At 37.4% G+C, this 23,978-nt stretch overlaps 1 protein-coding gene across 1 annotated transcript; it reads right to left on the bottom strand.

Annotated features, from left to right (window-relative positions):
- Nucleotides 1-76: 76 nt before the first annotated feature.
- On the bottom strand, nt 77-23,340 carry LOC110795442 (rRNA biogenesis protein RRP5). Its single transcript, XM_022000451.2, has 22 exons — nt 23,096-23,340; nt 22,862-23,007; nt 22,548-22,759; nt 20,836-20,976; nt 20,526-20,699; nt 18,975-19,074; nt 16,700-16,818; nt 16,481-16,603; nt 16,324-16,395; nt 14,562-14,654; nt 11,278-11,391; nt 11,077-11,199; nt 9,762-9,947; nt 9,051-9,125; nt 7,485-7,621; nt 4,561-6,143; nt 2,143-3,769; nt 1,914-2,010; nt 1,671-1,826; nt 1,132-1,362; nt 960-1,043; nt 77-880 (listed from the first exon to the last, which is right to left on the bottom strand). Exons 2-22 carry the CDS (start codon nt 22,995-22,997, stop codon nt 773-775), a joined length of 5,691 nt encoding a protein of 1,896 aa, XP_021856143.1. The 5' UTR covers nt 22,998-23,007; nt 23,096-23,340; the 3' UTR covers nt 77-772.
- Between the last annotated feature and the right edge of the window lie 638 nt (nt 23,341-23,978).

The following is a 23,978-nucleotide window of genomic DNA, read 5'->3' as shown; positions in this document are numbered from 1 at the left end:
CTTAGCCAAAAACCTCATCTAGTCAACTAACATCTTAATTTCACTGTAAAAACTAAAAGCTTCACAAGAGTAGTCCTTATTCCTCAACGTGCTTCAATATGATAGAAATTTTTATGATCTTACAATTCTGTATTACAATCCAAATCAACAATGGCAACATCCATGAAAATAAAATCTCATATGATGAGAACCTCTAAATGATATTACGAGTTCTTTTACACATCAATAAGATACAATGTTTCAAAAAAAATTGACAAAATTTCAATAAGATAATAAAACAATACCCTTAACCAAGTATATGAGGTGCTAAAACATGAGGTCCTAAGGAAGCTGAACTTTACACATTAAATTGACACCTCCTACTATAAGAACACATAGCTCTCCCCACAAAATGAAAGCCACAACGCAGTCCATCAGAATTCTAATCCGAAATTTCCAGAAACATTCTTAATTTACAGCACCAACATACAAAATTATGGGCCCCAAACAAGAGACTTTTCATCAACCTCTGGTTATAGTGCTCTCTAAACGCAGCTGAAATCCCCCAAAAATTCCCGCATACCTCGGAGAAAATAAGGGGGGCAAGGGGCTACTGCAGTTAAGGAGATTCTTCTCAGCACCATCTCCATCAAAGACAGTGACCAATACCACATTTGTTTAGCCCCAGTTGCCAATGATCTTTCAAGTGGCAATGCCTCTACTGTGTGTGCTCTCCATTTCAGTCAACAATCACTGGGGGAAAGGCAAGTAGAACAACACAGAGCAGTCCATCTCATACTGTAGATGTGGCCACGTATTCCTTGGCCTTCTGAGCCACATTCTGAATCCGTTTTTCATCACCAAGTGACTTTTCGTAAGTGTGATACTTCTTGAACAAGAACTGCAATAGAAGAGTAGAAAAACAATGAGCAAAAATCACATACTAGTATAAGGGTATTGAAGAAAGAAGATGATTGAACCTTCATCTTTCTTGCAGGAAGGCTCAAACTAATTGCTCTTTCAAACAACGCACGTGTGTTGTCAACATCACCCAATCGAATTTCCTGTACAATGGAAATACAAAATCTGTAAGCCATAAAGGCTAGGTGTCTGAACAAATTTCTTATAAAACTATAAAAAAGCAAATCTTACTTGATCAAGATAAACACTCCATAGGTCTCTTCTCTTTGGATATTCACGCAACATTTTCTCAAATATTGAACGCCCTTTATCAGGAACCCCATTTTTGAACTGAAGGACAGCTACTTGTGAAAGAAACTGTATGTGTTCATGCTTTGGAAGAGATAAAAGAGCACGATTCATCATCTTATCAACTTCCTCCGGATTTTGCTTTAAAAGCCACTGAATTTGCCTCATCCATACCTAATATCATAGAGTAAAACATCTAGAAATAAATATTTGGATTGGGGGTAAATAATTAAGGAGGTAGCAAGAGAGTACAAGAGAAAGAATTAGAGTGCGATAGCGGTGAAGAAGGAGAAAGGGATGGGGGGACAGTTTACCCACCAATATCACCCCCAAATTGAGGGCAGCTATTCTCCCATCACTACCCCCATCCATCTTTCTGTTTACTTTATTCTACCCCCTTAGCTCCCATCTTTCTGTTTACTTTATTCTACCCCCTTAGCTCCCAATCCAAGCCTGCCTTCAAGCAAAAATTAAAGACATACCTCGCACGACTGTTTAAACTTTTTGACCATTTTTTCAAGAAGCTCATCAGCCAACTTATGCTGTTCCGTCCTTTCATATAAACCCAACAGCTCCAAATGCAGATTTAGGTGATCACAGTACTGCAATGCTCTCTGGAATAGTCTTACTACCGCCTCCTGAGGGACCACCACATTCAGAAGGCATAAAAATGAAGGGATATAGACAAAAGAAATTAAATAATTCACAATTATAAAGATATGCACCTCATGAGGATTCCCATACTGATTTTCCAGATTAAGGTATGCCACCCATACGTTTAGCTTCTCCGTTTCACAAGTGAGGTTGATTGTTTTCAAGGCCCTTTAAACATAGGACAGTAAGGATTCACAACTCAGAATGCATTATGGATTAACAATAACAATTGGTAAGTAGTTAAGTAAGCTGGAGCGTAAATCATTAAGTTCAGGCATGGATATCAAAGATAGATATTACCTTTCAGCCACAGACCGGGCTCCCTCGACATCAGCCATAGAAAGCATAAATTGCATGTATTTTATCCATACAAAGCTGCTGTTTGGGGAGCTTCTAACCACTTTCTCAAACTCATCGCTAGTTCTTGGGATATCAGCCTCAAGCAAACGTTGTTCAGCAGCCCTGATTTGTAGTTCCTTCTCTTCCTTTGCTTTTTTCTTAGCCTGCCTCTTGCTCTTCTCATCAACAGCAATGGAACAATTAGTATTTGTTTCCTTGTTGTCAGGTTGATCAATCACCTCATCATCCTCAAGATCATCAAGGGTAACCTCCAGAGGAGGCACAGAAGCCCTAGATTCCACTTGGACAAGAGCTGATCCATCTTCAAGAAACGCAGAATCGGAATGTTCAACTTGAGTGGTGTCACCTTTAGCTTGTGGCACAGTTATAGAACTATTAACTGAATCAACCTGCACCATTTTGTTATCATTCCCATGTTCCTCATCATCAAAATATGAAGCCTTCATTCCAAGTGATATTCGGTGTCTTTCCAAATCCACTTTCAAAACTTTTGCAGTAACTCTCTCCCCTGCTCTAAATAGGTCATCAAGATTGTCAACATGATCATCAGATATCTCTGAAACATGACATAATCCAACCAAGTTTGCATTATCAATCACAATAAAGAGACCAAATGATTCAACCCGTTTAATCCTACCACTCACAACATGACCAACTTTCACACTACCATAATCACTCAACTCAAATCTGCTACTCTTATTATCTGTCTTCAGAGTAACCTCAACACGCTTGGATAAAGGCTCCACCGATAAAACTTTCCCCTTTACAAGTTTACCAACAGGAAATTCCTTTACAAGATCCTCAACATATCCATCAGACAAGTTGGCAACCTTGATTTTTGCATCAACATTCCTGGAAAGCAAAATGAAGCAGCCCTTGGGAGTAACACTCTTAACATAACCGTTCACCACCATATCAGGCTGAAGGTCCTCGATCTTCTGAATAAACCCGCTATGGGAGTCCCTAGATTCGGTATCCTCTAAGGAGCGCAATGATAAATCGATGTGGACAGAACCTTTAGCTAAGTGGTTGATTTCTAGGACTTTACATTTAACAAATTGACCTTCATGGTAGCCAGATAAGGGATCAGAAACCCAGGGATCAGCAAGTTCGGTGTAGTGAACTTTACCATATATGTGGGGTCCTATCTGCACAAGAATGCCAGCGACACCAGGAAGAATCTTCCACACTCTGCCACCAAGAACATCACCGTTATGTACATGACACACTTCTTTCTCATCTGATGTGTAACTATTCTCCGTTCCACCAATTAATCCATCAGAGGTAGTAGAAAACGGATGCAAGACCAAACGCAAGGACTTCCATTCTTTGCTCATACTCAATATGTACCCAGAGAGAGAAGCCCCCAAACGGAACCGCTTCTGAAACTTCTCCAAGTCGCTTGGTTCACTTGCACTGTCGAGAATAAAAAGCTTAGCCTTCACTTGTCGAGAGACTGCTAACCAGACCCACTCTTTATCTACTTTGTACACATAACCACTGACATGCTGTCCTACTGAGAAGTTGAAATCCTCAGTTATTTGCATCTTCTCCATTGCACTAGAACCTGAACACGGTATCAAAAAGAAACCTTAGGAAGGGTGAACAGTAAAGGTCAGAAAAACAGTAAATTTTAAATGACACATCATACATGTACCACTGCGAAAAAAATGGAACGATGTATTTCACCCTCCAATTAAATAATACTCCCTCCGTCCCAAATAGTCGTTACACTCTCCTGGGCACACAGTTTAATGCGATAAGTAGTAGTGTGGTTATCAATTACGAAGTATTATTTTATTGAAAAAGTAGATGTGATAGGATTTAGTGGGGTATTTTTTCAATTGAACGAGAGAGGGTGTGGGGACAAAAAAAATTTAGTGGGAAGAGAGAGACAATATAATAATTGTGGGGTCATTCCTAGTTAGAAGTGTAACAACTAATCTGGAACGGACGAAAAAGGAAAGTGTAACAACTAATCTGGGACGGAGGGAGTACATTTTTTTAGTTTGCTATGTTACTCAGACTCTTCATTTCCCTTGAGTACACTTGGGCACATTTTGTGCCAAAATCATTGAAAAATTTCACAAGATAACTTGTTTGTACCGCCCCGTTCCTTCAAAGTACTATTCTGTTAGTCTGCAGTATTTGATAATTCTTTAATGGACGTGCACGTGCTAATGCTATTGAAAACTAAAACTTCCCCTCTACTGAGTAGCGGGACTGGGTGGACGGTATATCCGCCAATCCAGGAATCACATCCTCTTAAAAACAATTTAATTAATTAAACCTAAACTCAATCTGAACAAAATGAAGGATAGTTAATTAAATCACAATGGCGAGAAAACACCAACTCACCAGAAATCATTGATGGTTTTAGAGACAATTCCCACGGGCTTCCTTTTTTATTGTTCTCTGGCTTCACACAATTTGCAACAATCCTAGCGGTCAATGCCTGCCCGACTTTGTATGCAGAGAAGGGATCTTCAACACCAAACTCATCATTTACCTCCGCAATGTGAACTCTCCCCCGAAATCCAATTCCAAACTTCAACCACATCTCAAGAGGTTTAATGTCGGTAATCTCTGCATGGACCAGAGAGCCAATGTCATAGCCAGACCTCTTCTTTGCCTTCTTTGAACTTGAAGTCTCCACGGCCTGGTTACAGGATTCAAGGAGCAGAAGTAATCTCCCAGCTGTTGAATCACTCGGAAGTGCCATGATTGTTGCCACAACTGTTTCCCCAGTAGAAAACTGCTTCCGGTGTAGCTTTTGCATATTATAATCAGCTACTGCTGCATATCCAATTGAAAAGTTATGCTCTGGTAACGAAACTACCAAGTAATCCTCTTTCACTAATTCAACAACAGCTTTTACTGTTTCATGCACTTTGAATTCCTTCGATTCTCTTCTTCGTTTCTTCTTAGCCACACAAACATCTTTTTTAGACCCCTCAACAAATTCTGGCTTCAAGGACAGGTCCACTAGACGCTCTGACTTAGAAACATCCAGAACTATAGCTTTAATAGTGGAGCCAGTTTCTAGAGTCTTCCCACTCAATTGATACTGTGTAATAAAACCAAAAACATCACTATACTTCTCAAAGCTGATAACAACCCCAAAATCTTTAGCCTCGTTAATTTTACCTTCCACAACACATCCAATATTCAAATTTTCTGGCCAACCAAACTCCGCGCTATTTGAATCTGACACTTGAATCGCGGTAATTTTCTCCTCTGTTAGAAAATATGATTGGAGGAAGGAAGTATCAGTAGATGAGCAACTTGACTGCTTCAGTGACAATGTTAAGCGGTCACTTTCATTGTTGATTTCAAGGACATTGCAGCGTACTGACTGTCCAACAAAAAAGGCTTCAGAAAGATTAATGTTACGGTCATCTAGTGCCTTTTTCCTTGGAGAGAAGCCGGTCAAGCGTCCAAGAAATCGGACAAAACATCCAGTTTCAATCAAGTTACATACATAACCATTGATCACTGAGTTCAGAGTGATCTGTGTGGTATCAGCAGGAAGCTGAGGCTTAGCATGAATGAGAGAATATTTTGCACTAAGTATAATATTGTTTCCTTCAATATCTAGCACCAGCAGCTCAGGAAGTTCATGCCCAGGTTTCAAGACTGACTTCAGCTGTGCAGATTGTCCCTGGTGGTCAGCTAAATGTTCAGTATATAATGTACCCTTCATGTTTCCTTTTACATTTACATGTAAGAATATGGCATTGGGCATGACAAGCTCAACCACTCCAGATACCACACTACCCAACTTGACCATGTCATCCTCAGAAACCTTAGTTGGTGATATAATAAAGCTAAGACTGATACGACGTGAAGCGGGAATCGAACTTGTTACTCTACATTTAACCACTTGCCCAACATGATATCTTGAGCTTGTGTCACACCTTGGCTCTAAACCAAGCTCAGATCTGTAAAGAGAACAAATAATTAAACAACTGATCATTGAAACTCAAAGTAAGAATAAAAAGTGGCACAGCAAAAACCTGTCTATCAAACTGACTATACCACCAAGTTCATGAAAACAAGAAAACATCAGCACCACTGAGATGCACAAATAAATATGAAGGAGTGATGCAATCGATCTAGATCTAGGACAATAGAGTTATGAATAATCTTATCATGAGAAAAGAAAGCTATGCTCATAAAAGATGATATAGCATAATATAATAGTTTGTAAAAGGGAAATAGTAAGCCATCATGATCTTAAAGTCTAAGACTGGGACTCCGGGAGTTTGACACGTTCACTATTATTTTCCCTAAATCTAGGCATCTTAACCGAAATATGGTTTATATAATATTTACATAACCGTTTTATGACTTTATCCTTAAATTTGGAAGAATTCGGTTAATACATTCAACATGATGAAATGGTCGCAGGCTTGGACATTCAGAGCAGGTCTGCACAATGAGCATTATCCCTTAATTGCTAGAAGCATTATCCCTTAATTGCTAGAAGCATTATCTAACAAGTTGGAGTAGCCAGCCTTACACCAGATGAAGAGAATGCATTTTCCCTTCTCAAATTGTTCTTTTTCTTTTCTTTACGAGGGAGGGAGTGTAAGGTTAAGCACGAAGGATTGCTAAAGAATCACTACACTTAAAAAAAGAATGGAATAAAGACTACACCTGATAAACAGTTTTGACTACCAACTACGAAGACTTTTCCAGATTTCTGGCATGGTTTGAACTTTGAAGGCCCTTGCTATTTCTAGATTCTGCTATCTTAATTAAAGAAAATAAATATAATTCTCAAACCAAATATTAATTTTCAAATTCAAACAACTATCAAACATCTCCGAAAATTCCCCCTTTTGCTAGCCAATATACAACAACATCTAGTTTCTATGGCGGTGTTTGGTTAGGCTATTTGAAATGGAATAGATTAGACTCCATTCCATTCTAGAGTTTGGATTTCTCTTTTTGCACTAGAATCTCATACTAGGCGGTTTCTACCTCCACCACATCCCCGTAGAACCTCGTCCCCCCTCCCCCTCCTAAGATTGTAGCTCCATTCTACCCTAGCTATAAACCCTAGTAATTGCTCTAGAGGAAGAGAAAGAAAAGGTTTGCCACTAGGATGTGATGTGGAGGAACAAACCTTTAATTCTGGTATGACAAATAAAGCACAAAGTCACATTCAAACAAGAAGGCAACTGAAATGTATTCGAACCTAAGCATTGTAATCAGTTTGAAAGGTGTGGGTCTACAGATGAAACTACATTGCCAAACAAGAAAAAACGAGCTATAACCTCGGGGCAAATCCGTGAACTCCATTGTAAAATCGGACAAAGCATCCAAGCATCTCAATCTTCGTAATCCATCCATGGGTTATCAATCCTTCAGTTGCGTCGGTGTAGGAACTAAGGATGCTAAGTTTTGATTTCACCTGAAGCAAGCCAAGCATTACATAAGACACAAAAAACGGAAAGATCCATTCTATAAGAAACTGTCGGATATGCGCCATCTTTGGCAATTAAAGAGAATAAAATAACAATTAAAAGAAAGATTTTGAAAGAGTTATATGAAGCTGTGCATGTAGGTTATATAAGTGTCTTGAAACACCAACTTGGCAAGAATTTTCACTTATCTTTTATTTTTATATAATGTGCGTTAATAAGTTTGGCTAAAAATAATGAAATTATGCAAAATAATTTGAATTGAGCAATTTTCTGTAAGAAGCATGAACCTTAATTGGAATTGTGCAAAGTAATATAGGTGCACTGCTGGTAGAATTGTTCAAGAATATTCCCTAATTCTATGGCTTATAGAAAGTACATAACATGACAAAATCTACAGATCATTTACCAAAAACTCTTATATTAAAATGATAACCCAGATCTTAAGCCCACAAGATGCTGCTTTTGCGACGGTGTGACCGTGCTGAAGCAAAGCATAGAGTGGTGACCATGACGCGCTTCACAGCAAAAGTGCACTGTTGACACTTTGCCAGCTACCTACAACCCCCCTCCTCCATTTCCAAACACATAGACAAAACAAAAAAGGAAAAATCAAAGGAAATTCTAAAGAGTGGCCTTATGGTATTGCAAATTCTATTTGGTCGCTTTTTCCTTATTTTCTCAAGTGACCCTCGGGTTATGTATAATTAACTACCCACAATTTAATTCTAAAATACTTACGTAATCCTAGTTAAATGTTTACCAACTTTGACCACCACCACAACCACCCATAGCTCATGTCCAACCCGACAAACCCGTTAAGCTCAACCACCTGACCATCCCAACAACAGGCACCCAACCCACCAAAACCACCAGCCAGCTCACATACCGAAACACCCACATACCGAAATCACCAACCACTTCCCAAAAACCACCCAATAAAAACCACTACGAAAACCACCACTTATCCACCAAAAACCACCATCCAACCACCGAAACCACCACCATATTCCCGAAACAACCACACCTACCGAAAATCACCAACCCTCACGGTACCAAGACTAACATTGTGAGGAAATATGGTCTTTGAGGGGGAAGGAGATGTGACGGTCCGCACGTTTTCCATCATATGAGAAAGGAGATCTTTAATTCATTCATGTGATTCATCAATTGGTGAGCTAAAGTTTATGTAAATGTGGTTCTCTTCCATGGATGCCCAATTCAGTTCAATTGAAAATTTAGAAGAGAGAAAGACACACTGGAAGAAGGTTGACTTGTGAAGTACATAGAAGAATTATTACAGAGTACCACACTTATTTCCAGGCATAACTGACCATTTGACAAATTATAAAAAAATCCATACGAAGTATAATAATAAGACCTTCAAAAGTGGAAAGGGGGGGTGGGGAGGGGACTCACAAGTGTTTTCTTATGTGTAACAGTTATTCTCTTTGACTTGCAACCAAGAACGCGAAAGATGAACTCTGCTCCAATCTGCACAGCACCATAATATCAATAACCATACAAAAAATATGATTTAGAACATTAAATTCTGCCAAAAAAATTCAAAAGGTAAATAGATCATCTTTTCTTTTTACATTGAAGAACTTACCATTAAGGGAAATTCTAATATAATAACAGCATTACGTATTCGGACTTTTTCTTTGGTTTCTCTCTATCCCTCTTCCCATCAAATGGGCTCCTTCATATGTGTCCCCCACCCCAACCCACTAACACAATGGAAAACCACCTATTCAAGGAAAAAGGATGCCAAAGAAAATATAGCTCCCAGAATCTGCACTGCCTAGAGGTCCAACTGTCCAAGACTCCCAAGATCCATATATGGATTGAGAAAATCACAACAAAATGGATAATCCCTTGGCCGTATAATACTAAACATGGTCTACAATATACTTGGAGAAATTATGTTCACATCATATATTAGGTGACATGATAATTAGATAAGGTTGAACTTCACAACTACGTGACAGCTAATTGCGAAACTTCCTATCAGACTATTACGCAACATTCCCTAAGTACTCCTAAGTCCTAAGCATTGGAATAGTCCATAGAAAATGAGAATATAAACATAGCAGAATAAAATTATAAAGTGGAATGAATTCTAAAAACCTTGAACTTTTTGCGAGGCTTCTCAATATCATATTCAGACATATGTACTAGAGGACAAAGTGCCTTGACACCGCTGGGAAATTGCACAATAGCACCTGAACTCATGACCGAAATAACTTTAGCCTTCACTACCATTCCAGGCTTGACATCTGCATGAGTAAAGACTGCACCTTCAAATGCACTAGCCTGCACAGATATAAAATAGAACAAGTTAATCAAAGAAGATGTATATTACTGTTAGGGAGAAATAACAAACACAGACTAGCAAACAGATTATTTGGAAACTCTTTCCATATAAAGGAGAAATCTTGGTCTGTATCTCCAGGAAAACTCCACTAGCAATATTTTGTATGTATAATGCAACCACCATAGAAATAACAGGAGTAAAGAAAGTATCATTAATTGGACTTAAGAGCTGAGCTTCTGATGGGAGAGGGACCCCCCCCCCTCCCCTATCACACACATCAAGATTATAAACTCCACAGCTTTTTTTGTCTACTTCCCCAGTTTTCTAGTTCTACTCGTTATTAATGCCAACTTACTGTATTTTAATGCAAATAAATTAAAGCAAGAGTAAGGACATATACCAAAAATCACGTCTTACAAATTGAGATAATAGCCGTACTCCTCAAAGTCTACATTCACATAGATCATAGAGGAAAAAGATCAACTGCATACCGAAATTGTAATGGGAATTCTAAAAGTTGATGTAGGATTTCAACACTATAAGATTCATTTTCTAGGCAAGTAGGCATATATATATCTGAATTTTTCCCACTTCCAACAAAGGTTGGTCATATGATTCTCATCATAATGCCTGGCAAAAAATCACACGATGCAAGAAGATTTTTTTTCATAAAACGAATCTTATGCCTAGATAAAGGGGCTAAAAGAATCATCTCAAATTAACAGTTTAATGACCACAATATCAGTGGAAATGTGAAACAAACTACGAAGTACTAGAGTTTGAAAGTCAGAAGTTTTCTTTAAACACAATTGTAATACTGTCAGAGATGCAACACCATTAGCCATTACAAACACGAAGATAAAACGTTTTCAGAAGGTTGTTTAGATGGAGAAATTAAATGGACTACCAACAATAGCTTCCGACTTTCTATTGATTTTTCATGAACGTACCTTTCCTAGAATCTACTTGAGCTCATCTCTATAATCCCCCAATCATAACAGAATACTGCCGATATGATGATAATAATATCTAGCACAAGGTGTTAAATTGTACAAGAAAATTTAATAAAGCAACCAAAAGTTAACTCAGTTTGGATGAAAATGTGCATGCAAGAGGAAGAAAGCAAACCTTTAAAACCCCCATAGCGAGCCCTTCCAAGTGCCTAAACCCAAGTATTCTTGCTCGAACATCAGTCCCTTCCCTAAATGTCTTCTCAAGTTTATGGATATCTTTATCAGCCACATCACCAATCTGTTGAATGAATCACACTTGTCATCCAAAGTATAGATAGATAGCAAACAAAAATATTAAGGCAAAAGAAATACATACAGTCACATATGCAGGAGTGGGAGCTGGAGAGGATGGGATTTCAAGCAAAAGGCCCCAATCCTTATCTATTCTGACAACTTTGGCGTGTTCATAGATCTCTCCTGTCTTGACGAGCTGCATATCAGATGCAAAATCCAATTAAAAAAAACTTCATCATATATGACCAACAATAATTGGTAATCAAGAGGGAGGGAGGGAATTGGTCGGATAATAAATATTGGAGAAGAAAAGTGAAATCAGAGAATTAAAAAAACATGGAAAATAGAAGCTTTATTGCATACATAGGGAAAGGAAAATTTTGCTAATCTTTTACTGTATTTCCCTAACCTCACATGACATCAGGCCCACTCAATTCTCTCTCTAGTTTGAACAGACTGCCCCCATTCAAAAATGAACATAGAGAAAATTTTGGCAATAGACCCGTAAGATCAAGCAGCCATGACCAGAGAAGGTGGCCGCGTGGCCGGAGGGGACACATATGCATGAATTGTACTAGGTCACTCTAAAAAGCGGAATAAAGCCTAATATATACGGTTAGAAACTTCAATTTGAGATCTAACATTGTTGTTTTTGCGGATTTCAACTTCAATTTTAGATCTAGGGTTAGAAAGAGGCGAGTCTGTTTTCTAACTCCATACAGTTAGGGCAAGTGGCGAGCCCGAGCATCACAGGTGGAAAGAAAAACACAGTTCACACAATTTAGCTATGGATTACATCCTGTCAAATTAAATTTCTCTCCAAGACCATATATACTGATGCCTAAAATTACTTACATTGCACTTAAAATATATACTCGCTTTTGTTGGACTTAAATTACTTTTACTGAATTTAAATTATTTGTGTACTTTAGTCAAATTATTTCACTTATGGGTCAATTTGAATTGGATTCTTTGCAATTGCACGGATAAGGTTGGGTACGCCCGACCCTCCCGGACCCCGCTTATTGCAGGAGCCTCTTTGAAGGCAATGGGGTAATGGTAATGAATTAGTTAAATTACTTCTACTGATTAAAGCTTATTTTACAGATTCGCCACATTTAAGTTATTGAATTTTACTGATTAAATCTTAATTTTCATATTTTAACTTATTTTTATTGTATATAACTTTTTTAAGGTTAAGGGAACAGGGCCTAGGTAACCCTAAATCTTATTTTTGGGAAAAGCATATATATAATCAATAAATTCTCACTTCCATCAAGTAATTGAACTCTACGAAAGACATGAAGCAAATATTTAGTGCTTTATATAATATCCGCGATTTCTCTTGATACATTACACAAATCAATTGGTTCAGTCAAACTAGCTATATGTTGTATTGTTGTCAACTATGACACGTAAGTCGGCAGGGAGGGCGGCAGCCTTACCAACTGAGCTATATCCCTCTGAGCAAAGACTGTTCACGTGTTATTTCCATTGGGGTGGACAAAGATTGTTGGAGTCATCCTTTCTATTTGATATCCTGACATTTGAAACTAGTATAAGCTCTTGTGCAAAAAGGTAAAGAGTTTTTGTATTAAGACTAACACTCTCAGATCTCTGACCTCTTCATGCCCAGCTATTGTAGGTGTAACACTAAACTAAGGCTTTTACTCATTGCGATATCCAGATATCATTGGATACACATTTAATGATGAGAGAGTTTTTCATACTAATATGAAATTCAGATAGAGGTTAATGGTTTTTGGTTGCACATTAGAAGTGAAACTTTTCATGAAGAAACTTTTAAGAGACTTCAGAGCCAAATTTAGTATGGTTGAACATAAGAAGTTCAAATTCCTGAAGAAAGTTCCACCTACCAAGGGGGACTAGGTAAGTAAATCTCCCACCTTCATAGTAACATGCCGACCAAACAACCAAACGACCAATAAGAGAAGAGAAACTGATTTGGACTTAAAAGTTGCAAAACAGCAAAAACAGAAGATAAAGTCCAAGTAATTCGAGTGGCTTGGCACTCCTAGCCCGTTGTGACTACAGCCACCAAGCATCAGAATCCAGCCACCATCAAAACACCGACCACCACACAGCTGCCTTCTCACTCAGCCACCAACCACGCATCTCAACTTGCTGGCCACTTCACAGCAGCAGCCACGCAGGCCTGCTCTCCCTCTCCACCTCGCCACTCCCTGCCTTTGCTCACCTTCTCCTCGCTAAACAGCCAGCAACAACAAACCAACAACTGCATCCCACCAATCAACCGTTAACAAAGCACGAATTACCAAAGTACAGTTGCACCCTATATCAGTGCGGACACACCAAATCCCAAATTCATATCAGTGTCTTCCACCAATTTGAGTGTGGTGCAGCCTCGTATGTGCGGTTGCATCCATCGTTGCAACTTGGCACGTGTTCGCGTATAAAAGCGCACCTCGGCACATGGAAAAAGAATTTTGTTTAAATCTATTGCATGCTATTGTGTTGTTTCCTCCCCACTCCCCTCCCCGTTCTCCTTTTAGTTGAATTCAAATAGAACCTAGTCTCTAATTAATACTACTCCTCAACTATATATACAACTACACTCCTGAAATCCGGTACAACAAATGTCGCGATAACAATGAAGTTCTTGAAATTCCGCTAACAAAAACATGCTTAAGGAGATTTCGAACATTGTGCTTGAATATCTCAAGGGTGGAACTAAGAAAACGGAGACAGGTACTGACGTCAAAAACTTCAAGCCCCTTTACCAAAAATTATGGGAGAAAACATGCATATCCCACCCCATATCACGACTGTTTCAAAATTGTTGAGAGTTTTTGGCAATTGAAACTCACAAGAGCAAGGCTATTGAAAGAAATTCCTGATAGTCATGCAAGTATCTACGATATTCAATGGACGTATGGTTATCAATTGAAGTGTTTGGAATAAGAATGACTAGAAAAAGTAGAGTTGAAATATAAAACCTACGTAGGGTTTCATATTTTCCTATGAACGTCAACCCTTGATCTCTCACATTCGCACCATGTGCACTCTCGCTCATGCGCTGAGGGTGTGATAATAATCTCCCTATACTAGTTTTTCCCCGCAAAGAAACACAAACTTACAAGCACTTTAATTACGTTTTGTTATCTTAACGGGAACCAATCTCCCTATACTAGTTGTCTCCTCAAAGAAACACAAGCTTATAAGCACTTGAATAACGTTTGCTAATCTGACCAAGAATTTAGTAATAAGATTTGACAACATTTTGAATCAACATAAACATAAACACTAAACAATCTGATAGCTTCCTTGCATCAACATAACGTTTATACAATAGCTACTTCAAAATCAAGCTACATAACAACTTACAGATGGGGGAGCTTTGTTGAGAAGGAGATGAGGATTCATCGTCAACCCAACAGCCCGACTAGACGGATCAATGAAGAGAATCCGAGCATTGACCTGCGTATGTGGCAAGTGCTTAGTTGATAAAATATCTAATTTATCACACTTAACATCGAGTAGGAAAAAAAATGAACACATTTAATGAGCCTTGAAGAACAAAATTTTAAGAGAATCAGTTACAGAACAGTTTATTGGGAAAATCTTGTACTTCCATCACAAATAAATCCTATGTCAAGGTGTGGTGTGGCTGCGGCATGCCAGCAACAGCAAATCTACGACTGAACATACAAAGTTTCCAAATCATATGGATTTTAACATGCATAGACAATTACTGCAAGACCCATCATTTACAATTCTACATGTTTGCACATATCTACGTGAGGCCATAGTAGAGCTACTGGTTTGGTAATTCAGTTGAGTTCACGTCTGGTATCAGGTGAAAAAGAAACTGAAAAGGTCAGTTTAAAAAACGCCCTAGTGAAGTTGAAATATTCAGTGCATTAGGTTTTTTGATAAATGAATATTCATTTCACTATTTAGGAACACAACTCTTCCTCCCCAACTCCCAATAGACCAATCTGCATCCAAAAGCTAATGGAGCGAGAGTGAGAGTCAGTAAGAGAAGAAAGAACTGGAGATGAAATATAATGCAAAATTAGATAAAACAGATGCTACAACAGCATGGATTTTCTAACTCAAATTAAGATAGAATCTTAAGTTATTTGATTTCAAATTGATTAACATCATGCCCATCCACCCCCCATTTCATCTTATCATCTTCTGCTTTTCCCAAGTTTGCTTATTATCATTGATCTTTATATCAATTGTGCAGTGTGAGTGTGTGACTCATGAAATAACCAAAAGAGCCATTGTAAAACTAGAGAGGATGATAGTGCGATTTTATATCTATCCTCACATTGCATGTTCAAACCAATACTTTAACATCCTGCCCTTTTTCTATTTCCTCCTTGTTCATTTATCTTCTTAAAAAAAGACTTTAACACGGAGTACTGACTTTTCTTTGACTAGTTCTTTCCTTTTTATTCATATCCTCTGTTTCCTATGTTCCTTTTTCTATTTTCCTCTTAATATCTTTTTTCATTTCTTTATATTGAACTGATGACAGTTCATCATATTTCAGTTCTTCCTTCAGTGTCGTATAACTTATAACAAATTGACCAAAAAGTTCCAGATCATTTTATTATATATGGTTGGACCGGGAGGTCTGGGAGTGATTTGTAGAGTTTACATCTGAAGATGTTCCCTATTTATTGCGAGTTACAAATTATATATTTTGGTTCACGTAATTCCCAAAATTGCTGAATGTCCGCCTTTATTGCATCACAACAATCACCCACTCAAAAAAAAAATCCATTCAATTCCAACTTCATCTTTAGACAATATGAAGTCATCTCATACAAATCACTCTAAAATTGTCAAAAGCTGCAACAAACAGATTTAGAACCACTTAAGAATGGGGAAGCGGGAAACACAAGCAAGAAATGAAAATTGTTTATTAATGGTAATACTGTTCTTAATATCTTAGAGACGTTCTTGTAAATTAACAACAGTTCCATACTTAATAACATACATCTCAGACTCTCAGAGCCATAAAGCCACACCAAATCTGATCTTGTATATTAAAGTATTTGCATTATATATTTATATCACAGCATATTTGCATATCAAGCATATGAAAGACAAAGTGGCTTCATTTTTGCCATACCTTTTTATTTTTTTCATACTGGGTTTTCCAGTTAGAGGAAGGAAATCCATTCTGCAAATGAAATATATCAACCTGTATAAAGAGAAGTGGGTTTCTTTAGAGGAAAAAGCATCCATTAGCAAAGGACTTAACGAAAACAAAGATGCATAATACATACAGTTCCGGTGAAATAAGTTAGAAAAGATAACATAATCCCGTTTTCAAGTGTAGACTGTATTCGTGCATTAACCATCATGCCAGGCACAAGAAGATCAAGCGAAAAACCCTTAAGATCCTTCATCTGCAAATAAATTTCAAAAAGAGAACTGTCAAATAAAAAGTTCACAAAATGATTCAATATATTTGAAAATAGAACACCAACATAACAAAGACTTACCACACATTTAGACACCATATCTCTATCAGTAGTCAGATAAACTACTTTACGAACATTATCAATATTTTTAACTACTCCCTGCACAAGCTGCCCTGCAGTCATCTTTAACTCCCTAGCATCTGCAGAAAATTTTCAGATTTCATGGGAAGAAAGAACAACAACAATCTATACCAATATCACGCAAAATGAAAGAGAAGATCCCAGCGGACCTTTCAGGCAGCCGAAATATATGAAGAATTGGCCCTCAACGCATAGCATATGCAATCACAAGCTAAGGAAAATCCACAAGCGGAAGTCCGTAGTGTAGATTATATCTTATTTTTTAAAAATACATGCTAAAGAACCTAGGTATTCAGGGGGCAGATCTACAATGCAAAAGTTTCTTGTTATGCCGAGGGAATAGCCTATAATACAAACTCTTATGTGATGGGTCTGATTAGATGAACAATATGGATTTGAATTACATGCGACATATTACTTCCCAATGGTTGAAGATCCACTATAACTTGCTAATGTAGCAAGAATCTAAATTAATTGTAATTATGGATATCTATCTCTACTGTATATTAAAAAGCATTCTCAAGCATGGGTAAGTTGTCATGTGGCACATCTCTATCTACAAGAGCCAATACATGTAAGCCAGTTTTTGTCCATCAAAAAAATAATTAATAAATAGTGAAGTTAGAAATGAACTTGTAACCTATCAATATTGATAAATAGAACCTCCACCACTACTTTGGTACCATTATGTTACTCTCTGAAATAAATAAGCTTCTTAAATACATAGTAACAAATTGGAAGGAAAAGAAAAGCATTTATCCCTATTATATAAGCCAACTCTTGGGCAATTTGGAGTCCACCTAAAAAACGTACGAGGCCCTTAAAAATAATGTACTCCTATAATTATTTGTTCCATTGTTAACACACTATGAGTTGTAGTACATGTTTTTTGAAACGTGAAGCACTCATTTATACCTATTAATATAATAACAAAGAGTGGTTGTGCATCGGTCGAGCCAGAAACTAATAGTTACTCATTAGTGGAAAAATATCCCAGCATGTTACAAAATACTTCTCATGATGAATTACAAATTTAATTAGGCAGACGCTCAGAACCCATCAAAAGTTTTCAAAAACAAAACCTCCTCAAAACACTTGTGTGAACTTAAAATTTTAATTAACTTTAACATGTAAACAGACAGTCTTAGGAGCGGGAAAAAATCTACACCGCAAATTCGCAAAATAAAGCTATATTATGAAATTACACACAAGGCGGAATAGTGAAAAACATGGTGCTGTTCCTAATTCAGAAACGTAACAAAATTTGCAAAACTCAGGAAGTAGTAGTGGTATCATTCTATGTTATGAAAATTGGACTCGGATAGAAGGGTTGGAGATGGATATTTTACAAAATCGTTTGCATGATTTTGGCTCAAAATAATGTGTTCAAGTGTCGTCATAACCATGTCCGGTTGTCGAGTATGTTGGTGAAGAAAAATGAATAGTTCGAGTATCATAGCCTCATAGGTCTTGGAAATAGGTTGTCAACACAAAAGAGCTTAAGTATCTCATATTGAAATTTCCTCAAACAAGTTGGTGATACAAGTTGTTCAAAGGTAAAAGTTCAAACATAGAGATTACAACAAATCACTAAAATCTTCAGTTGAACCTCAATTCTTTATAAAAAAAATTTGGTCAGATATGAAACGAACATTTAGGGTTTCATAACAAGAGACAATTCAATTTTGCATCATAGGTCGTTGAGCTACCGTAATTGGTGACACTTAGTGACCTGAAGTCAAGCTTCGATGACAACTTTGGTTCAATTACAAGTTTACAACCCTAAGCAAAACCACTTCAATGGAGGAGGGAAGTCGGGCCAACTAAAATCCGAACTCTAGTCAAACATTTTCTAAGGTTGCCCCTGTGGATAAAGGAACAATCATTTTGCTTTTCATTCTTAAAAAGATAATAGAAAGCTTTGAAAATTTAAGGGACAACGCCTTAGGAGTCGGGACAAACAATCAACAACCTAGTGATCCTAAGAGTTATTTTACACACAACTAAGACTAACAAAAATGATACAATTATATGATGGTAGATTGGATAAAGGAGGATGAAGGATGGATAAACATATCATAATAGATAATACATATCAAACAAAAAACAATAAAAGGAAGAAAAAGTAACATCAGTTCTCATCCCTAAGAAGTCCTTTCCAAGATGAGCGTTCTAATTTAAACGAAAAGTACATAAACAATGTCACTAGACCAACCTTTATCACTTTTCTTTGGCAAAAATCCAGTAAAAGAAGGCAGCCCAAAGTGGAGAATGTAACCATGATCTTCAATGCTTTTCACGTTTGCAGTCAAGACCTATTATACAATAGTAAAAGTCATAAGCCGTAAAAGATTAAGAATTTTAAAAGTAATTGCATAAACAAATATACATCTGAAGTTCTCAAAAGCTTTAGTTTCGTGACAAAGGGGCAGACTTAATTGATCCAAATAAATTCGGACCAAGCTGTGAGTGGTGAGAATCTACGTCTGTAATCAATTCTTAAAAAAATGTAACCACCAGTGCATACAAGAAGTCAAGAACCACTGTCTGTGATGTATGCACTAGACCTGGTTATTGGACAGGGTAATCCAATGGATATAGGGTTAGGGTCAAGTTAATAGGGCTTTTATTGGGCAGGGCTCTTATTGGACAGGGCCTTTATTGGACAGGGTCATTATAGGGTCAAACTTATACTACAATTATTTTGAAAATTAAAATCGTAATTATACAAAAAATTACGTGTATAGCTTCGTATTTACTTGTACTTGCACATGGCTCTTTTGTTTTTCATTTTTCATTGCTCGTTTATTGACCCGTCCACTAATGACCCGCGACCCGCTTTTGACCCGCCCATTATCGACCCGCTAAAAATGACCCTTTCAATACCCGACCCTCTTTTGACCCGCACCGACCCTGACCCGCCCCGCCCAATAACCAGGTCTAGTATGCACGTTGTCTCAAAAAGGCATCAAGAAACAATGGCATTAAGCAACACTATGTGTCCAATTAGTTGAGCTATCTACTAATGGTTGCATAGTTGATTGAAGTCCTGTTGTGTTTCTTTACCAAACTACAATTCTTTTACTGATAAAAGACATAAAACTGATTTTTTAGGATTGAAACAAATTTTACAGGCTAAATTTTATCGGATTGAACTTTAAACAGATTGTTAGTGAAAAAATTGTCTTTACAGTTTGACACTTGTAGACTTCGTAAAACAATTTTTTACTGATTACAAATATTAAAATGATTTTAAACTAATATCATAATTTTAAACCGGAGAGAACAAGGTCTAAGTTCTAATTGTTTCTGAACGGTAGCAAACTCTAATCAACTATCAGAATCACTAGTTATTCCAAGAGCCACCAGGGCCCACCACCTAAGGGGGTTTCCAATTTAGTTAACTGAATGGACTCACATGAATTTAAAAAGAAAATGCATGCCATTGTTAATTGTGAATCGGAAAGGAAAAAAGAAGCAAATGTTCTCGTTTTTTATTACTGAAAGCGTATCAGAGATTTTCCGCAAAATACAAGTGCACAGCAGAATAATGTTAAAGTACACTTGTATAAGATTTAAAAGCTTCAAAATGAAACAGCCAAAATACTGCTAATAATAAGGAAAAGATCATTAAGGTAATCTTGAGGGAAGGGAAACACTGATGGGTCAAGAAATTTTCCATGGCACACAAATCAAATATGATCAAACAGGCACAGTGGCACACTATCAAGCTCATAAAAAAGAAAGGTAATCAGTTAAAGCTTACCATCCCTTCTTGAACTGCATCCAAAGAGTAGCCCTTGTGCAATAGAGAAAGACGTAATGAAAGCCAAACCTTTCCCTTCCCTGTCTCTTTCTTATCATCATCCACTTTCAATACGACACATGACACGAGCTGGCCAACATGATACAGGCCTGAGAGGAAATGACCCTCTACATCCTGGTGCAAGGAGGTAAACAAGGAAGCAAACGATCAATATAAGCGAAGGCATGGCCTTTTAGCTGACAGAGTATCTATGACAGCTAAATTTCCAAAAGATAATTCATACTGCCACAAAAAACATTGCAACCACCACCTTAATATTATCTGCTAAAGCAGGCTCAACCGCTTCACTAGCCCGAACTAATCCACGCAAGCCACCAGGAAGGCTTACAGCAAGGTCTTTCTCATTTACTTCAGCAACAACTCCAAATAACTTCATTCCCGGAGAAAGATTCTGGTGTTCATACAAATCAGATATAGAAATGAGTCCTTGATATAAAATATAATAAATACTCGAACTCTTTTTTTGATAATTAATTAATATATAAATAACATCCTCTAGTTTTTTGCAATAACTAAATTTATTCATCGGACAAAACCAAAAGAATAAAGCAGGCCAAAGGATTTGGAGTTACCACCTATCTTTTAATGACCACAAAAAGTTAATGATACAGACGTATGGGCGATGTCACACTATCAGGAAAGCGACCCCAAGAAAGCCTTAAAAGGATGCTTTAAATGGAGGCTAACAAAACCAAACCACTATCAACAGCACAGCAAGTCAACAAGTATATATCTTCAAGAAGATTACTTAATTCTTCTCCAGAATAGATATACACGTCCTTAGAAGACCTTCCCTTACTTCCCATAACCACATCATTTATCTAACACTCAAACATGAATTTTTAGGTAATGACGGATTCAAATAAAAGGCAATACGGCACCAAGGGGGTGACACTCGAATTCAAATATGGTATACATCATATAGGAGGCTATTGGTAATGACATAGTATGTAACCATCACAGGATGATATGGCTTCGTTAGGTCTATAACCTGCTAATTACTTTTAAGAATGAGTTTAATTAAAATGACCATCTGAACAGACATTTTAGCCTCCAAAAGTCAAATGTACCTTGACGCTAACAATAACCCTCATAATGTAGTCACTTTTGGTTCATGGTAGATATTCAAGTATAATGATCAATGTTAACAAAGAATGACCAATGTAAGTCTGGAAGGCATATAATTATATAGCAGAATAAGTATTGCTCTACCAACTAACCATGAGTTATATGGAGGAGACAAAAAGAAACCCCAAATTTCCATTTGACATACAAAAACACTTTATGATTTTTTTTGTCATACTCTTCACTAAACGGGGCTTGGTCTCTTAAACTGGAGAAAGGGTGGCCTTTAGGGAGTTTCTCATCTAATAGCATCTCCTAGGTGGGAAAAATGGCTTAGGCAGTTATCTTGTAGACTAATTGCCATCAGAAGTAGCCATGATCCTTGGGGAATCTACAGGAAACTTTAACAAGGGCAGATGCTAACTCTAAAAGCCTTAGAACACCTAATGTTTCTTTCTTCACGTTTCCTTTCCTTGTAAAATTCCAGTCTGATAAGACTAGATTTAGAATCAAGAGTCATAAACAAAAGACCACCACTTTCTTTTTCCAATTCCTATCTTGTCATCTACCAGATTTACATAATACCCAATCTAGTGTTGGCAAACGAGAAACCCTTGCACTAAAACCAGAGTCCCCAACACAAACTGAATGCATAGAGAGAAGCAAAATAGCCATAATTGTAAAAAAAGTGACAATGTATATTACATATACAACTTTTTTTACATGTAATGAAATATCCCAACTAAACCAATGAGATACGTGCAGGGAAAGGATTAGCTCAAAAATATATACAGTCAAGAATAGCTTTTTCTACATCATTAGTAATATGTTACTATTTAGTACACGTAGAGGGCAAAAAGAAAAATGCTTCACAAGGGAAGCACGATATGATTATACCTTTAAAGTGATCTTATTTGCAAACCTAGGTAATTTTCCTGAAATCCCCTCTCCAAAAAGTGAACCAAAATCGTCGTCAATCGGTGTATTGGCATGATTTTTCTTCTTACTATTCTTCTTCCTCTTCGAGTCCCTCAATTCGGCATCAAACTCCTCGTCAACTTCAGCCTTAATTCCATCTCTCTCTTCTCGACTCAACCGGCTTCCTCCTCCTAAATAGAAACCCCCCATAACAAATTGAGATTGAATCCACAAGCAAATAAACAAAATAAACCATTAATGTGCAAGAGTGAAGAGTGAGAAATGTGAAGAACCTCTCGGAAAATCGGGAGCATCATCATCAAATTGAAGTGGCAAGGCCTGAGAAGGAGCAGTATCACCAGATTTTAATGGTTTATTTTGCCGTTCCCCGGATTTCCTCTTCAGGTTCTTATTATGTGGAGGTGCCATTGTGTTGTATCTGTATTACAAACACAATTTCATCATATAATCAAAAGTAAAAATAAAATCAATAGAAAAAACGATACAAAATACTTGTAGATAATTACCGAGAATAGCAGCAGCAGAGATGAGAGGCGGTTTGCAGAGGCGGCGCCGACTAGGGAGCGGTACAACTACGACTACACAATGCGGAGAGAAAATATTAATCGAGAAAATCAGCGGCGGAGGAGGAGATGTGGTTGGAAGAGGAGCCGCCGACCAGAGGTTGGAGGAAGATAGTTAGGGTTGTAGGAGGAGTAGGCAGTCAGAATGAGGAAGGAGATGAAGAACAGCTGAGAGGGACAAAATTCATTTGGGGTTTTACGAGGGTTTACAGGCCAATACACGTAGGACTTAGTACGGGGTATGTATAACGTACGATTTCACATACGAATACAATACGATATACCGTACGACTTACGAGTACAAAACCGAACATATGAAACTCAATTTTATTTTATTGGCAAACTAGTATAGAACCCGTGCAATTGCACGGTTTTATAAATTTATACCAAGATTAAATATAAACTAAATAATTTGAATGAGTGATGTTATCTAACTCTTTCATTTAAAAAGTTACAAATTGCATTTTACATAAGTTGTCTTCTCTTTCTTTCTCTTTTACATAAGTCCAAAATAAGGACTTATCTTTTGGTTTTAATCACCAATCAGAACCTATCTTTTATTTAGTCACCGTTTAGGACCTATAAAAAGAATTCTGATCAATGTTAACCAAAGGTGAGTTAAATATGGGCCCGGACTACAATACTTCATTATTCTTTGACACGTAGAAGCATGGGGAATATGAAAAAATACCTACCCTTCAAACGTTCACAAGGAAACGCTGTTTCTAATTCTTCTTCCCGCTCAATTCGTTGTCCTCCTTGTCTCTGTAACTCGAAAAATCCCATTGTCAAGTATTGAAGCCGTCTGCAACAGCTACCCAAACGA

This window comes from Spinacia oleracea, chromosome 6 (assembly GCF_020520425.1).
Source record: "Spinacia oleracea cultivar Varoflay chromosome 6, BTI_SOV_V1, whole genome shotgun sequence".
Lineage (NCBI taxonomy): Eukaryota > Viridiplantae > Streptophyta > Magnoliopsida > Caryophyllales > Amaranthaceae > Spinacia > Spinacia oleracea.
The sequence above is the reverse complement of the archived record's forward strand: the minus strand, read 5'-3'. Positions and strand labels throughout refer to the sequence as shown.

Bases quoted from the DNA above. Each gene is read 5' to 3' on its own strand.
- LOC110795442 (XM_022000451.2), bottom strand. From the start codon at position 22,997: ATGGCACCTCCACATAATAAGAACCTGAAGAGGAAATCCGGGGAACGG. The intron at 20,977-22,547 runs GTATAATCATAT...TATGAACACCAG, and splicing joins CAAATAAGATCACTTTAAAG to AATCTTTCTCCGGGAATGAA. The intron at 20,700-20,835 runs GTGGTGGTTGCA...TCCTTGCACCAG, and splicing joins CTTTAGCAGATAATATTAAG to GATGTAGAGGGTCATTTCCT.